The sequence below is a fragment of the Patagioenas fasciata genome, chromosome 6, assembly GCF_037038585.1.
Source record: "Patagioenas fasciata isolate bPatFas1 chromosome 6, bPatFas1.hap1, whole genome shotgun sequence".
Taxonomy (NCBI): Eukaryota; Metazoa; Chordata; class Aves; order Columbiformes; family Columbidae; genus Patagioenas; species Patagioenas fasciata.
This window is the reverse complement of record NC_092525.1, coordinates 8449409-8464871: the sequence shown is the minus strand read 5'-3', so window position 1 is coordinate 8464871 and position 15463 is coordinate 8449409. Positions and strand designations below refer to the sequence as shown.

The 15463-nt window shown below is 41.0% G+C and overlaps 1 protein-coding gene across 1 annotated transcript in view; it reads right to left on the bottom strand.

The window, feature by feature from the left end:
• BEND5 (BEN domain containing 5) overlaps positions 1-15463 on the bottom strand; it is an 876445-nt gene that overhangs the window by 534056 nt on the left and 326926 nt on the right. Inside the window, exon 5 of the mRNA XM_065842086.2 lies at positions 7616-7832. Coding sequence (XP_065698158.2) covers positions 7616-7832 — 217 coding nt within the window. The remainder of the gene's footprint in view (positions 1-7615; positions 7833-15463) is intronic.

Below are 15463 nucleotides of genomic sequence, written 5' to 3'. Positions count from 1 at the left end.
TAATATTTTCATTCTAAGCAATTGAGATTTAAACAAAAAAAACCCCACACACACAATGTGCAGCTGTTACTAATGAGCTAAGAAGCTTATTAAAAATATCATGATGGATATTAATATAATCCACATTAATGCAGAAAATCTAAATGAAAAATAAACATACGTATTATAAAATACTGCAGTCTTTAGATTTTGAGAAAGTAACAGTCCTCTTAAAATTAAGTAATTAAGACTAAGTGCAAAATCGGTTGCAATTAATAGGAAATTCAAAATAAATGGGAGAAAACTGATTTCCAAACAGGACTTTTCTTTCATGAAAACTTAGGAAAATTCTTGAAATGCATGTTATCTCTCCTTTATCTCCCTCCATGCTACACATCTGTGAGAGCACCGGTTAAGGTAGATAACGCTTTCTATAGCACCGCGTGCCCACGGTCCGGGGGATTCTGACTGAAAACCTTGGACTGTGGGCCTAGGGCCGACTTTTCTCATTGAAAATGTCACGTAACGGAGACCTTTGCAATCTGTGCTCATTTCCTCAGATTGTTCTCTGCTGCCACAGTATGGTGCTCAGCTGCTGTTTGAAAACATGGAAAACAGGATATTTATCAGAGAACGCAGTTCTTTTCGTGTACCAATATGATTGGTTGCCATGTAAGATCTCTTTAAAAGAGTATTAAAAAGCCTTTAAGCTGTATTTTATATTTACTAAGCAAAACGTTTTCAATTAAGTACCTACTGCTTTACATTAAAAAGCTTCTGTCTGTCTCCCCATGTTATTTGTATGTTATTTCGTCTTGTATTTACAAAGACAAATATTGCTTTCGGTATTTGCAGATAATAGCAGTACTCCAAGAGAAGCTTGCACTTTCTAGAAATACATTCTCCCTTTGCTACTATTATGATCTTCTAAAGTAAAATAAGTTTGAATGCAACATGATGTCTTAAAGTAAGGACGGCACTAGCCTCCCTTACATGTAAATTCTACGTCCTTCTTCATCGCGCTGTTCTATGATTCAAAAATATATTCCTAACAGTGCAGAAAAGCAAGGGTCATTAAAACCGCACCCAAGCAAGAATGGATCGCAGGCCACATAGAATATCCCCAAGGCATTTTTACACACATTTAACTTGATGTCATGAACTGTGCCAGTGACTTCAACAGAACTATTTAACACGTTTAAGTTTAAATCTATGCTTAAGTGTTTCTTTGGATCAGCGCCACAATGCTCGGTCTACAAAAAATATGCAAACAAGATTTTGCCTAAGGTATTTAGAGATTTTAATACATTCTATTTACATTATGTATCTAGTATAAAGCTAAATCAATAAATAGTTCGTTCTTTGGTTCTATTAAAAGTCATAAATCCAAACCCTTTGGACTGAGCAGACTTTAAAGTCGTTAGATAAGCCCAAGGTCTGAGCCCTACAGGTAACATGGGCCAGACTAACCATGTTCTGGATCTTCATCAACAGTCAAGGAACACAGATTAAACCCAGCTCCAGCCCCACAGATGCATTTCACAGTCACCACTCAGATCTAAATAGAAACGACTCTAAAACAGTGGAAATCCCAGCAGAGTCACAGTGAAGTGCTGCGGGGCAAACGTAGCTAATAGCTCCACATAGCGTGGTTTCCCCTACATGCAAGTCCATTCTGCATCACTACCAACATGGTGATTACAGCTTAATGCTGTGCTGCAAAAGAGGGAAAACAAATTCCTGCAAGTGGAAGTGAAAGAAGAATGAATGTATTCCAGGTTTTTCATAGGCCCGTAAGGCCCATACATATCTCCGAAATATCCGTGCATCCTTCAGGTTGATTTTAAGACCTTTACACTGGTGTATACGCAGGACCTCAGACTTGCTTTTTTGATTGAATAATATTATTGGTTGTACTATGGTATTTTCCAAACACCAACCAAAATAGAAGTTCTAGTGAGCAAGGCACTACAGGTGGAGAGTGAAATAGGTGCTCCCTGTCCCCAAAAGCTTAGGGTGCAATAACTAAAGGTGGCTGCCCAGATCTGGGGATCGAACTGACTGTATGGACAAAGTTTGTTTTCTATTGGGATCACAGTTGTCACACTGAGCTGTGTGGCACCCAACTGAGCAGCGGGAAGTGCTGAGAACGAGTATAATCTGGTGCTTATCAGAAATTTGCCATTACCATGAAATAAGGGTTCACGCTCTGAAATGCCTTCCAGCACTTGGGTGTCATCGGGGTACATCAGGATGACCGACTAGACCAGGGGTGTCAAACTCATTTTCACCGTGGACCACATTGGCCTCACAGTTGCCTTCAAAGGCCCAAATGTAACTTTAGGACTGTATAAATGTAGTGCCAAACTACTAGATCATTATGTTTTATCTCCAGATTGAAGCCTGGACAAACCACCTATCACACCAGTTTCTCTGCAAATTAGGGTGTATCTATTAGAGGATGGATCAAACAAAAAGCACATAAGACATAAGGACAGGGAAGACAGGTCATAGATGAGGATATGAAGTTAAATGAAATGGTAGTGAGATGGGGATATTGAGTGCACAGAAGAGAACACAACTGCCTCGTGTAGCCCTGGTATGTAAAAGACCTAAAAGCTGTTTTGGATTTGACATCGGATTGGACAACGCAAAGAGATAAGGGGAACGAATGGGGAAAAAAACAAAGCGGAATAAGTAACATAAGAACAGCAAACAATGCCACAACTTCACCCTCATACTTAGCTCTGAAAAGTATAAAGGAAGTGGAAAGCAAGGGCAGGTGAGCTGTGCGGCAGGGAAGGGGCACGCACGGGAAGGACGAGCGGAGCCCAGGTGACATGGAGAGCCCGGCATGGAAACCAAAGAGCTGCTTTCAGGAGATTTCCTCCTTCTACGAATCATTACAGCTTTTCTGCAGGTGATTTCTTAACTCAATGGATCCTTTGCAAAGCTGCTTTTGTTTCCTGTGAAATTCCAAACATTTTTTTCCTAAGAGTTTTTAAACAGGCAAAAGCAGCAATAAAATGTGAACTGCAAAACCGACTTGAGATTTGAACCCGCCCGCCCAAGTTCTGATTTTTCACCCATAGGTAAACAGCTATTTATGCAAATCCTTCTAGAAATTATTTTACTATGTGAAACAGTGCTTTTTTGGAATTCAAAAAATAACCAAGCTTATACATTTAGTGACCTTACACAATGCAAACTGTCTATTATTATTTTATTGAGTTTGTTTTTTCTAAAACTACATAGTGCTGCCAACCTTAACCAAAGTACTCCTTGTTTTTAGCAGGAACAGTTGTATACATCCTATAGACAGATGGCAACCTTCGACAGTAAGGTAGTTTTGCCTGTTTTTCATTGTCATTGATTCCCGCAATCCAGTTTATCTGCCAGAACTTCCTTTAAATTCTAACAAAGAATTTTTCCTTAAAACTGATGGTATAGAATAGTTTCCTGTTATTTTTCATGTTATTTATATAATTTCCCTGGTAGCACGCTGTGCTATTTTATCCTATAAATCGTATTTGATTTCTGAAAGAACTGTTGGTGGTGTTATTTTTAGCTCCAACTCTGCTTCTCTGATATCCAACCCAGCTCAGAAAATGGCTGTAGGAACATTTAAAACCTCACTTACAGTTTTGGGTTGACATTCACTTCCTGAGTGCTGTGGGAACAGCACCACTAGAATATACGAGTAAATATATACGCCACCGAATAAAGAGAAGAGGCCCCGAACACACATGTAGGTGCACTTTCACATTCTAGAGAAATGAGAAGTTGACTTTTTAAAAGCGTTGTTTCTGGGGTCTTTTTCACACCGAGTAAATTGCCACAAACTGCACTTAGATGACATTTCGACCCAGTTGCAGTCGGATCCCTTGGAAAGTAGGGAAAGCGATGGCAACACGATTTCAAAGGCAGGATACATCACACCGAACCTGTAACTTCTATTTTTTTCCAAAGACAAAGAGTATACTTTTCTTTTACAGAACTGTTATTACATAACCTAACTCTGAACGCAGAAATGGGAAATTTAACCTTAGAAAATTGGCTATTTTCTTTGCTTCATGCTTTAAAACAGTCATAACTGAGCAGTTAAAAATGGACCAGTAGATACCGGTAGAACTGATCAACTATTTTCAGAGGGGTACCCCAGTCACTTAGACGGTAAATAAGGGATATTTGATCAATGAACCAGCAATGTGACATCTGGTGTGCAGTTCCAGAGTCTTGGGCCTCAATCTGATCTCTGATACCGGCATAAATCAGGAGGAACTTAGCAAATTAAAGCACACACCCAAGCGGCATCAAGTCAGGATGAAACACCCTGTGCTCCAATCTGTTTCACTATCTCATGTCTGACTTAAGAGATTGGCTCACTTACAGAGCTCTACATTAGACATATTGCCTTCCTGTTTTAAAATATGTATGTTTAATATTTAATTTAACAGAATTCCATATTCCAGTCTCTGTGTATTGTGGAAAGCCCTCTGAGGCTTGTGGTTTGTATGTGCAGTTGCAATTCACCTCAGCTATAATTTGGAAGCATCATTACCTAATGGGGTGAAAGGAAGTATCTGTCTGCAATTAATCTTGCCTCTCTTTTGAGAGAGTAATGAAGATATTGCCAAGCCGGTGGTGATTTGTGAAGTGGGCTGCAGGAGCCGAGCCAGGCTCACCAAAACTCGTTAATTTATTATGTGTGATAGTGGATTACTATTAGAGGGACGGGTCTCATCAATTGTCCACACACTTCAAATGTCCACAGCTCATTTAGACCTCTGGTTTCAAAGGATGACACACAACTTTTGCCAACTCTGAAATATTAGTTATACTGCTGCACATAACTGTTACTACACAGAAGGTTGGATAAGCATCATAAAATAGGTTCTGTAAATCTAAATTGAGCCTGGGGTTATATTTTCACAGAAATACAAACATTATTTTTCAGTATGTTGTGCTGCAAGTATTGCATAATACACGCTAAGATGAGAGGCACATCAATAATATACAAACCAGCTAATTTAACAACCTTTAAAAACGCTCACGTATTTAGAACTTGTGATTTGTGGGCACAAACTGTAGAAAGTCTGAAGTTACCTAAGGCCGACAATGGCAGAAAGAAAATGGCCATTTAAATGACACCTGGGTGACCATCATAGCTATCTAGCAGGAGAGACTATTTTCAAGACCATTTGGCACATCTAGAATGTGAGATAGCTCTCTGAGGTAAAGGATATAAACATTAAAAGGTCAGAAATAGAACAGCAAAGTTATCCGTTCACACTGGCAATGGGAGCGTTTGCCATTTGGCTCGGAACCACTTCGCCATTCTGCATCCTAATGACAATTACATGTCCCACACTGATATTTCACTTTCAATTTTCACAGAATTAGTGAAAGTATTTAAGGAGTTAATGGAGGCATAGTACTTTCTTTAGAGAAAATATGAAATTAGATTAGAAATTGGATTGCCTTGAAAACATTACGTGAAGCAAAATGTGCGCTCAGAAAGCCTTCAGGAGCAATTACATAAGCGCGGTTTCTTGTGACTTGCGTTTTACTGCTCCACGACAAAGAAAAATAATAATAAAGCAAAAATTCCAAAGATCTGTGGTGAGATTCTGTTGTCTCCAGGAGGCACGTTTCGGAACTTCACAAGCCAGGAGAAATGGAGCTGTTTCATAGCGCTCTCACCCTCACGATCGCTGGGATGAAGCAGCGGTGGCTCGGTGGCAGCTGGACAGATGTGCAACATCCTTCCCCAGCACCCGGCCCCGCGTCAGCACGAGGGCTGCAGTCTGTCCTCAGACAGCATCTCCGAGTTACCTCGCACCCTGGGCTGCCAGGGTATCGTCCCTTCGCCAGGAATAGAGCTTTTAAGGCCTCTTTATGCCAATCTGACTCCTCTTACCTTACATAAGGGGCCAGAGCGGGGCCGGGGCTCGCGTTCCCAGCTCTATCTCTACCCTATACGCACGCAATCCTCCAAAGCACAGCCAGCCCCTGCTCTGCTGCTGCGCAGCGAAGACTGAAGGATCCTGGTTCTCACCCTTTAAAGATGTATGATAGCAACAAAGCTCTATGTTAAAATATTTAGCTCGCAGAGAACTTATGGAAATTGTCTATTCAAGCTCAGCAAAGGCATTAAATTACCAAGCTGTTCTAGGACAGTTGTGCGTGGAGAAGAGCCAGAAATGCTCCGAGATGGTAACGCTCCTCACAAAGATTGCAGCGTGAGCCTGATTCCGTCTCTTTTTATACAGATCGGCATGGTGAGCTGCAAAATGTTACCATATCGATTCTGCAAAACATACTGTCTGTGTACATATAGATATAAAGTCAGGACTTACACGCAGCATATTTCCTGCACATTTTGAGTGGCATCTGTTTGTTTAGCTTGGTGGAATATGAAAAATAATATTTAGCAACTACTGGTAACACAATGTTAACAAGATTTAAGAGTACAGCTCTGTCAAAACGCAGATAAAAGACAAAGCCTCCTATCTCGGTGTTTTCATCACTCAGATCAGGGTTTGATGGATATGCAAATGTGACTGTTTATACACTATTTTCAGAGTGAAAGGAAACAAATTCAGTTTCATTACAGAATTAATGATAGATCTGCCCTCTAAGATTAATAATTAAAACCCCAGACACATTAAAATGATAGTATGCCTTCTGAAGATTTCACCTTTCTATTTTTTTTTAATATCCCTTTCTATCATAATTGTTTGTCCCCCTAATTGGAATGATTAATAATTAACGCCAGTTCAGGAACATATAATAGTTATCTTCAAAACAAGAACCACACTTGACTGGCAAAAGGGTTAAAATGCTTTCTTTCCTTAGTTCTATTTTCAGCCTTATCCATAAGTTAGTTTATCATCCAAGTTCCATGCCACCGTAGGTATCTCAGTGTCCTGCTCTAATGCTGGAAGCCTTTTCTTTATTCTAAGCAGGCTATACGTGTTATTTCATCCCAGTTTTCACAATGTATGCTGGGATCATCAGCCTCCACCGGAATCACAGTTCTCTTTTCCTGACACACACACACAAGTTTAGACCAAATCAAACCTCAGAGAAGACATTAAGACTGTGGAACGAGAGCACTAAAAAGTCTGAGAACGCAGAAGGACCTCTACTGAGACCCCCGAACCCCGTTCAATTCCAAATCACCAAAACAGACCTTTGAAGAGTAAATAAAAAAGGTCGTCCGCGTACGTTTCGCATGATTTTACCAAGAAGGCTGTACTCCGGTTCCAAAGACACACGTTTGCTTTGGAATGGAAAAGCTTTTCCAGAAAGACAAATGGACAGAATACTCTAAAACCCCCATTTCTTCAATAGAGCTGTTTCAGTTTCATCTTTTGATGTCTTTAGAGGTGAACTGGCCCTACACGGGAATTTAGCATTGCTTTGCATATTGCACAGGAAATATTTAGGTGAAATTCAATTAGCGTTTGTCAGTATTTCCCCACGCAGGCACGCTGCTGCCTCATGTGTCATTGACCACGGTGAGACGAGTATGTGTGTGTACTTTAGCAGGGATGATACAGTGGTCTATAGGCACGTAAGGGTAGCCATGGCTACTGAAGCCTGCCGGTTGGCGAGCGCGGCGGTCACTTACCACGCTGAGCGCCAGCAGGTCTCTGCAGAAGTAGTCCATGCTCCTCCTCTGCAGGCTGGCCAGGTAGTGCTGGAGCCGGGTGTAGGTGTAGGGGTAGCAGTAGGCGAACTGATAGGTGTCGTCCTCGCGGTCAAAGCAAAAAGCAAAGGACATGACATAGTTCTTCCTGTGGTCTGGGCAGCGGTAGTAATACACGTTTTTAGAGGGTATTCTTTGCCTAGAAAAAAAAACAAAACAAAAACAACATATGCACACGCTGACATATATATACATTAGCAAAAGAAATCTGGGCAAAAAGGCTATGCAAGATTCAGATTTCCTCACCAGAGCAGGGGAGAGCATCTCGCAAACGGAGAAACCCACTGCCATGAAGCGAAAAGGATGCACAGGCGGTTAAATTCTCCTCTACTTCACTATTAAATCAGTGCAATCTCACACTGACCAAGCTCTGCCGGAGTGGGGCTACAACCCTCACACCGGCCCAATTCACCAGCACGCAGCTGAGGGACGATCAATGAAGTGACACTGACAGAACTGTTACTGAAATCACAACACCTTCATATTTTTTATCATCCTTAATAGTCAGGATCCCTAATTTCTCAACACCCAGCCAATGAATGGAGGAAAAGATACATTTTTAAGGTGACAACATGAAAGCAAAACGCAAACAAAAAACTTCAGGTATGGAAAATAACCTGGTCCTAAACTGGTAAGCAAAGGAGAAAACGGTATTTGGTCCTGCTCCAAATTGGATCGCTGCCCTCCTCGAGATTTCTGGCTTTGGGAGCTGACAAGATAAAAATGAATATACGTGATAGTAAATAACTCTAATAGAGACATTGATGTCATTGTTATCAAGCTGCTATCTGTTTAAGGAATAACAAATGCTCGCCTGACATCTTTCACCCAACTTCAATGACGCTGTTATTTCTGAACCGAAATGACTAACATTTCAGAGGTGGGTCAAACACGTGTTCCACGGACCAGAGAGCTTCAATATTTCTGTTTGTACAATTTCTTCATTTTGTAGCTGGGTTTTGTAGCTTTATGTAGCCAGGCGATTCGCCGGTCATGCCATGCATTTGTAATTGGATGTAACTAACTTACCAGCCATGTTTGGCAACAAAACACTGTGGTCCTGCAGACCCTGACTGATTCAATTACCCATTATGAACAGGTCTGATCTAATGACTGGAGCAGATCTCAGCTAAACTAGGATCATCGTGAGGAACAACATAATAAGATTTACAGGCATAGCGGCAGTAATGTGCCTCTTCGTAATAGTTCTGAGAAGCTGGTCTGCTGCAGAGCATCAGTTTGGGCCTTTCATTGCTAAGATGAAATAGAGGACAAAGCCTTCTCATTATGCAGAAGTACATGTTTGCCAATTAGCAGCAGTTAAAGAGTCTGATCAGCAAGACTCGGGAGCTGCAAAGGGAAACAGAAAAGAGTTGGGGTGTTCTTGAAAAAGTACAACGAAGACCCAGCGATGCAGTTAATTAGACTTGAAATAAGAATTTATTTACCCCTGTTATTGCCCTGGTTCTTGAACACTCAGAGCTTCCAGAATTTACTTCGGTGTTTTTTGTTAAATAAGGCGCTTGCTTAGCACTGAGATCTGAGAACCATTTCTAAGCCACAAAAGTGAACGACAGAAAAACAATTCTTCTAATTTTTTTAAAAGTATCAGTAGGGGAAAAACAGCACCAGCCGTCTGCACGCACAGCTCTAACCTGATAGGTTTCTCCAGTATCTTAACATATTTCTGTCGTTCGCCCTTCCTCTGGAGTGCCATAGGACATCCCTCATTTGATCTCAAATCAAGCAGATGATACGGCAGTGGGTAAATGTATTCTAGCTCCCAGTCCTCAAACCGTAATGCAAGTTTAAACAGTGTGTTGCTGAGTTGTTGAACTTTATTTGTTTCCAAATTAGCGGGGGAGAAATAATAAAGTACAAGCCTCACTTCGTGCTATAAAAATTTCATGTAAAATGAGACCAATAGGAGGAAATTCAGGATTTTAGAAAGGCTAACGCTAATTGAAATTCATCTCCTGATAGTTAGTGTTTAAATGACACGTAGTTCTCCTTGGTTCGATAACTTTCTACTTTTAAGCAAGTTGAAGACAACTTTGTTAATGTATTAAAGGCACTTTTGATATTTCATTCCCTTTCCCCTTCATTATAGAAGCTAAGCATCTGTTTTATTATCCACTTTGACACATCACTTTATGGCTGCATTTGGCTATTATGGCTAATCTTGATGTCTAGGACATCTGGTATTGACATTTCACTATCTGGAGTCTGACACGGCAGCACAAACCATCCTCAGTTCCTAGGTTTAAATTCACCCTCTCGGGGCAGAAAGTGCCCAAACTCTTAATTCAAACCATATCTTCCAAAAATAATTATAATAGTACTCCTGTCACTGCTAATCTGTTTTTATCTCTCCCAGCACTTTGTCAGTGCTAATCTATTTGTGAGTCATATAGAGAAAGAGGGTTAGTGTTTAGATACCAACAACACGTCTTTACACACAGGAGCCTAATCAGATTGAGATCTTATCAGGGAATCAAAGGAGAAAAAGAAAGAAATATAAAGAAAAAAAGAAAGGGAAGAAAAAAGAAAGGGGACACTGTGCTAGATATCGCCAACTGAGTTTTTGATAAGGAAAAGACATTGCTCAGTTCTTGAATTAACCTTTGTGTCCTAGACGCACTATTGTTTACTCTTTCCCTTTTTTGTTCTATGCCTTCTGGAAAAGGACACCCACACACTGTGGCAGCAGCTGCTCCTATTAATTTAAAGCTATTACAAAAATTAAAATTAAACCCAATTACTTTGGCTGGTTTATAGCCGGGGAACGGCTTAGTCTGATTGTTCCCTCTGGTTATGGACAAAAACAATATTCCTACCTACAGGCAGCTGCCAGTGGAATACTAATGCATCTAGGGCCTGGCAGGGACGGATTCAGAAAGCAGAGTCTAACTGCTCTTCTTCCTAGAGGAAAATCTCTTATCGTGGATCTGCAGAGATGCACCAGCTCCTTACACCCTAAGTCACAATGCAGCTGATCCGTAGTTAGAGGTCGGAAAGCGAAATGATGGTGGAAAGCTTAACGCTCAGATTTGTCATCCTGCATTTCCAGGCAGCTCTCACCAAGAAACGCACCCTGCTAATTGAGCACAACCGCCTGGATTCCGGCGCTCCCGAGTCGTCATTTAAAGGAGAACCAGCACGATTCGAGGTGCGGCCGCAGAGCACAACATGGAAGCAACTGATTTCCTGCCTTTTCTTAGAAATGTATTTACAGAAATGGAGCTTCGTGTTTTAAATCATTTTGAAACAAATTCAGGCTGCCCAGGTCTTAAAGACAGATGCAAAACTCTTTCTGTCAAAGCAAGAGGAATCACAGAAACAAAGACTTTCTCTCTCATTTGACTCTCATAGTCCAGCGCCAGTCTGAGTGGCTTCTCCCATCTGACAAGGGAGGACCCTTGACCCAACAGATTCGTGGCTCCAAGTGTGAACACATACATGCTTGTCTGTTCCTATATGTTTGCTATGTTGCAGTCTGGAGCCAGGACATTTGATCTGCTTTGGTAGCGTGCAATAAGATCAAATTTGTCAGTTTACAAAAAGAAAAAGGAAAAAACTGGAGTCCCCATTCAGTGTCCAAAAGCTGACAGCTCCAGAGGGCCCAGGACTGTATTCTCTGCTGCCGCAATGGGCACTGAGGGATGCTACACACAACTGACCTTGCAAAATTTCATCCTAACTATACTCCTATTTTGAACATAATTTTAATTTCTAGCTTGGCCATAATTTTGGTCCTAAAGGCAAACTTTATTATCTGTTCTGCTTTTTTTCTCTGCTGTCTTATTTCCCTTTGAAAACTGGGTGTTAATCAAGACTTTGGGGGCTGAACTGGGGGGTGGTGGGGGTGCTGCTGCGTGGCACCTGGTTTTTAAGTTTTAAACCCATAAGGGTGCTAATCAAATCCTTTTGTGGTACCAGAACACAAATAATTAGAAAATAACAATCCTTGGAGTGCTTTCCCCCCATTGCATGGCCAAACAGGGAGCTCCTACCCAGCCAAATTCCCAATGACTTTAACGAGCAGCCTACACCAGTCTCTGGACCGCTTTTAACGTGGCACTCATGAAGTCATTATCCAGTTCCTTGACTCTACAGGCTTGGGTTGGACATATCGCAGCCAGTAGGCTTCAAAGTGAAATGATGATATTTGGAGGAAGAACAAAAGGCTGCAGGTGCTGTAAGAGATCAACGGCCAAAAGGAAAACCAAGTGATCTGGTTTGAAGGGAAACGCTCGAGTGAATCTGATGGCTGTGGTGACACACTGTGGTGGTCCTTTCAATTGCCATCCATTTATAGATCTAGGGGTATGGATTAACAATTCTTCAAATTTCCAAGCTTGTGTAAATAATTCAAAGGGGTGGACCTGAGTTACCATCTCAGAGGAACTTAAGCCTAAACTTTAAAGACATTCGAAGTACAAAACCTGATTCCAATTCAACTTTTGAAAATAACCTTCAGATATTTATTTCTACCCAAAACACTGGATCTAGCTACTCCTTCTAAGTGTTCAAATTTTATTCCTAAAGCTGGATGTGCCTATTTATTAACTGCAAGAAATCCAACAAACTCTGGAGAAAGTATAAGAAGGTCAATGATGCACTGCAGCCTCCCCTTCCAATGGAAGGCCTCACTGCCTTCTTTCTCTCTTAGTCTAAGCCATTATTTCTCTTCTTGCTTATTCCTGTTGACGAGTGGAGCTGCCCATCTTCCAAACTCCCGGCTTACTTGTGACAAAATAACTTTGTAGGGTTTTTTCGTGCACATAACTTTATATTTGATTCACAGAGCATGGAGTGACAGTGACTATGTCACAGAGCGTTAAATGTATTTTACAGATAACTGAATGAGTTTTGGCACAGATAACTCCGGTTCAGACACTGCAATATAAATCCTGCGTTTATTCTTCCTAATATGTATTAGAATACTTTCTAAATATTTTCATCATTTTTAACAGCTTATAATGTACCCTCAAGGTTTTGCAGCTCTACCAATACCTGGTTTCTTAAGTATAAAAATCAAAATACTATGCAATTCAATGGCTTTAATAAAAATCAGGAAATCTAGACATTAAACACAGAGCTGTCAAAGGTGAATGTTAATTGAAATAATTAACTAACCTCTATAACGATTGCTAGGGAATTCAAACAAAAGCGAAATGTACAAAACCTGATTGTGTTATGAAATCTCTGCATTCTTTACCAACTCAAGAGGAAAACACTGAGGTTTTTTGCTACTCTTTTCTCTAAGACTTCCATTGGTAATAAACATGGTAAAACCTCATCAGTGTTGGGTACCTGCATCAGTGTTGTCTAAGCCGGCACAGTTCTTTTAGTGAGAACTGCACACAAACAAATCAGTCTCACCAGCATATACTGAGATAGCAAAAATATCCTGAAAGTACATTATTATTGTTTCAGAACTTCAGATCCAAAACTTAGAACCCTATTAACACGGGCAAATGTTATGTGAATAATTCAACACTTTCATAGGATCATTTTGGTTTGAATAGACCCTCAGGATCATTGAGTCCATCCATAATGTAACTCCAGCTCTAAACCACGTCCCTAAGAACCCTAAACGCCTTTTAAACCCCCCCAGGGATGGTGACTCCACCACTGTCCCAATGTTCAACAACTCTTTCCGGGAAGAATTTTTTCCTAATATCCAATCTAAATGTCCCCTGGGGCACCTTGAGGCCATTTCCTCTTGTCCTATCGCTACTCAGGTGTTGAGACCAACACCCCCATGCTACAACGTCCCTGCAGGCAGTTGTAGGCAGTGATAAGGTCTCCCCTCAGCTCCTGTTCTCCAGGCTGAACACTTTCATAACTGCCTGGACACGTTCAGGGAAAACTTGCTAAGGAAGTTCAAACAAAACCATATTTTCAACATAGTGCAGCATTCTGACACAGAAAATTCAGTGGTGAGGAGAAACAGTGAATGAAGAATAGCAGTGGGAAACATCCTTTATTCTGTTTGCAAAATACCCCACAGAAATGTGGTCCTTGCCCGCAGACCAGTCTTCTAGGTCCTATGATAATACCAATAACAAAAACACAATGACACTGGTCCACCTGAAGCGAGAGGGAATCAGTAGAAGTCATCATGCCAAAAAGTAACCAGAAATGTTGAGGAAAGGACGCACCATGTGGGAAGCGCATTGAAGCGGTATGGAAGGATCCCCATGAGCAGATCATGACTTTAAGATCTAAAGCAACGCTAAAACCCTGCCCATGGATTCTGCTGGCAGGTATAAAAACATTATCCTTTGGTTCACCAGAATTACCAAAACATTATGAAGAGGGCAGGCTGCTAAATTATAAGCAAGAAATACTTATTTTAAGGACTTTTTAAGGAGCTTCACTTAAGACCGTGCAACATTGCATCCCCCAAATGGAGAAGTGTTGTTTGAGGTTCTCCAAACCTCGATGAGGTTTTGTGGGAGAACGTTTCCTTCAGTGTTGTCCAGCACTCATTCCCTTATCTCCCCTAAACAAAACTTGTTCAGGGCAGTCCAGATTTATCACAGAACCCTCTTTTGACAAAATACTTTAATACGTCTCAGGGGCGCTGTCAGCTGGTAGCAAAACTCCAGATCTTTCGCCAACAGAAAGGAACAAGCGGCGTCTCCAGTGGACAAGCAGCCCATTGACCTTTCCTCCCTCCTGGATACCACTAAACCAAAGCTATATGCCCTCCTCCCTCTCTTGCTTATCCCATCCAGTCACCAGAAGCTTTTACCGCAGTGATTTTCCTCTGAAGCTGCAGTTCCAATACTGCAATTATTCTACAGAAACTCTCTTTTAAGCTGCAGGGATAATGAATGGTGCTGCTTTTTTCTGCTGGCGAAATATGATTTGCCGACTGACCATGGGTGTTCCAGCCACGTGTCGCTTCAATATCAACAGCTCTATACACTCCTTATAAAGGAAAGAAGAAACAGAAGGAGAAAAGCTGACTTTCCACAAAAATACTAGAACGAGAAAACAGGAAAGTCAGCCATACATGTGCTATGAATACAAGAGAAGGATGCAGGAGCCAGCGTTTCTGTCTTGATAGACAGGTGCTAAAAAGAAAAAGTCGATTTTAATTTTTAATACTCAAAAATAATCAAATTGGCAAATGAGAATTTGTGATAAGCAGCACTGAGGAAGGTAAAGAAAGAGAAAAGCAGCAGCATTTCAGAATGCTGCACCACCGCCGTTCCAAAGCTTGGAACGCGTAGAAAAGAAAACCAAGTGTTTTTGGAAGTGATTGAAAAAGAGCAGCCGCAAGTACTGCTAAAGAAGGGGAGAGATTTGAAAGAATTAAGTCAGCACAAATAACGTTGTACTAGAAAAAGGTGAGGACAAGAAATGCTCCACCTCAGCATATAAATCTGAAAACCACATAGCAATGCTTGTCCCAGTTTTGACCTATACCAGGCTCCCTGGCCATAAAAGAACAAATCTACCGATGGCTTCTGAAAACAGTTTGAATATACTGACATCATGGAGAAAATAAGCATATAAAACACAGCAGAAAGTGTATCTGACTGGCTCTGAAAGGAAGATACGTTAGGAGACTGAAAGGAGGAGACAAGACCAGCACACTACAAGCATACCAACTTCAAAGCAGCCAGAAATACGTATCCGAACAAGTTAGAATAAATGACCTTTTATGTTTTCCTCTTATGCTTTAGAGAACCGTGTACTGGACAAATTTTAGGAAAGACCGCTTGGTGAGAAATAGCTTGCTCCTATTCAGAA